General features: G+C 29.5%; 1 protein-coding gene across 1 annotated transcript in view; it reads left to right on the top strand.

The window, feature by feature from the left end:
- LOC107723918 (RAS guanyl-releasing protein 2-like) overlaps positions 1 to 2,217 on the top strand; it is a 10,871-nt gene extending 8,654 nt beyond the window's left edge. The window contains exons 13-14 of the mRNA XM_016532648.1: positions 249 to 410; positions 1,668 to 2,217. Of these exons, the coding sequence (XP_016388134.1) occupies positions 249 to 410; positions 1,668 to 1,723 (218 nt within the window). The 3' untranslated portion in view covers positions 1,724 to 2,217. The remainder of the gene's footprint in view (positions 1 to 248; positions 411 to 1,667) is intronic.
- The last annotated feature ends 234 nt before the right edge of the window (positions 2,218 to 2,451 follow it).

Here is a 2,451-nt window from a genome sequence, read left to right as displayed (position 1 = left end):
ATTTAACTTCTTTTGGACTGATGCATGCAACACCCGCTGAGTGCCATTAAACAGCTTGAAAGATCAAAGACAATTTTTAATATAACTCTGACTGGATTCGTCTGAAAGAAGAAAGTCACATACACCTAGGATGACTTGAGGGTGTGTAATTTATGGACTAATTTTCATTTTTGGTTGAACTAACCCTTTAACTCTTGTCTTTTTCCTGTGTCTATGTGGCCCGGTGACCCTCCTCTGTGTTTTTTCAGTGTGTGGGGTGAGCTGTCATAAAGACTGTTGCAGTCGTTTGGCCATCGAGTGCCGTAAGCGTGCACAGAGTGTCAGTTGTCACAGTGACGCTTCCTTTAAAGCCACACGCTCTTTCAGCTTTCCACCTCCCTCCAGCACAGAGCCGATAGCAGAGTCCCCAGGTAAATGCACATTTATACACAAGCATACTTGAACATAAGACACACTATATAATCCAACACCTACAGATGTGGGGTCCAAAACAGAATTATGGAATTCAAAATCTAATTTCAATTGAAAAAATAAATTTACATAAATATTGAATCACAATATATAGATAGATAGATAGATAGACGGATAGATGGATGGATGGATGGATGGATAGATAGAAGGAAAGTTAGATGGAAAGATAAATAGATATACAGATAGATAGTAAATAAATAGTTTTGATTATTCTAATTTATTGAATTTTTTTATTTTATTTATACAATATTTTGAATATTTATTTTTATTTGTAGAATATTAGCTACAAATTTAATAAATAATAAACTACAAATATAAAAATAAAATCATTAAAAATTAATAAAATTGATAGTTATTCACTTATTCAATTAATTATTCAATTAACAATTATTCACTATATAATAATAATAATAATACTAAAACTAGTTTTTCTGATTACCATGAATTATATTTAACACAATTATTTTAATAGTAAGTAGAAAATCTATGTTCTTTGTGAATAAAAGTACAAGGCACTTTTCAATTACAAAAAGGTAAATTAATATTACAAATTAATTAATTGTATAAAATTATTTTTTAATATTTTTCTTACAAATTTTGTTTTGTTTTTATTTTATTTTTGTTTTTTATTTGTATTCAATTATTCTTATTTAATTAAAAATAATTAGAATTTATATTGTCATCATGATTACATTTTGAGTGTATATATATATATATATATATATATATACACACACTCAAAATGTATATATATAATAGCTGTAAGTGAAATATAGCTGTTATTTGCATAATTTGCATTTTTCTAATTAATTGATATTAATAATTCCTAATTTCTATAAATAAAATAAAAATCTAATTAATTGGAATAATCAAAAGTATTTTGCTGTAAATGTACATGCATTGCCATGTCATTATAAATAAAATGAAAAATAAAAGAAAAATTGTAAAAGTATGTTTTGTCAAGTTGAATGTAATTGTTATTGGAAAAAAAAAAGTTTTATTTCAACTAGAAAAATGTTAAGCATTTTTACCAATGGTCTTTGGACAACATTGTACATAGGCTACTGCAGTAGAATCCATGTCCTGTCTAGTACACTGTACTATTTATCTTTTAAAGAGTAAACTATGATAATAACTCGCAGTGACTTGAGTGACTCTTTCCCAGCCTTTTATTCTCTCTCTCTGTACCTCCACAGTCATCACAGGCGGCTCTCTGGAGGAACAGGATGAGGTTTTTGATGTCCACCTTTGATGGGGTTTGAAAAGATGTATATTGCCAACACATTCTCCTCGTGGTTGAGAGCTTTTTCATTAAGTCCTTCTCATGAACAGAAATCCATCACGTGGCATTAGATACGTTCCTGTCCTCTCTATTTCCACAGGAACATCCTGGAGCAAATCCATAAGCAAGCGCAGCAGCAGGGACAGAGCTGCACTGCGTGTGTATGTTGTCCAAGGTGATCCATTCACTTGAACTCTCCTATACTGTGATCTCTCATGGGTTTTTAGTCTGAAAATAGTACATGGATTTCAAACAAATATGAAAAAAAGCACCAGTTAAGTTGCAACAAATATTTGAAGAGGTCGTATACATTTTTACTATTTTAGTTCTTCCTTAAAATACACTTATGATGTAGGTAAATTTAGCTTTTCATAACCATTTTTCATCCTCTTAGTAGAAGTAGAATTAAATGTTGTTTTGGATTAAATGGGTCTAGAAACAACCCATTACAATGTACAGTATAATCTGTCACCTATGCATATATATATATAATTTTTTTTTAAATCTTACTGGTCCCAAACTTTGAGTGTATGTAGTATATTTCATTTTATATATATATATATATATATATGAAGAGTTCAGATGCTGTCTAAGTGCCGTCTGAAATTTTCATCTAAAATGAGCATTTTTATCAAGATCGTATGTTTAGGTTCAATATTTTTACTCTAATGGCAATGTCTATTTCTATGCAATTAAAG

The sequence above is a fragment of the Sinocyclocheilus rhinocerous genome, unplaced genomic scaffold (genome assembly GCF_001515625.1).
Source record: "Sinocyclocheilus rhinocerous isolate Xijiao unplaced genomic scaffold, SAMN03320098_v1.1 scaffold253, whole genome shotgun sequence".
In the NCBI taxonomy this organism is placed as follows: Eukaryota; Metazoa; Chordata; class Actinopteri; order Cypriniformes; family Cyprinidae; genus Sinocyclocheilus; species Sinocyclocheilus rhinocerous.
This window is presented reverse-complemented; position numbering and strand designations above follow the sequence as displayed.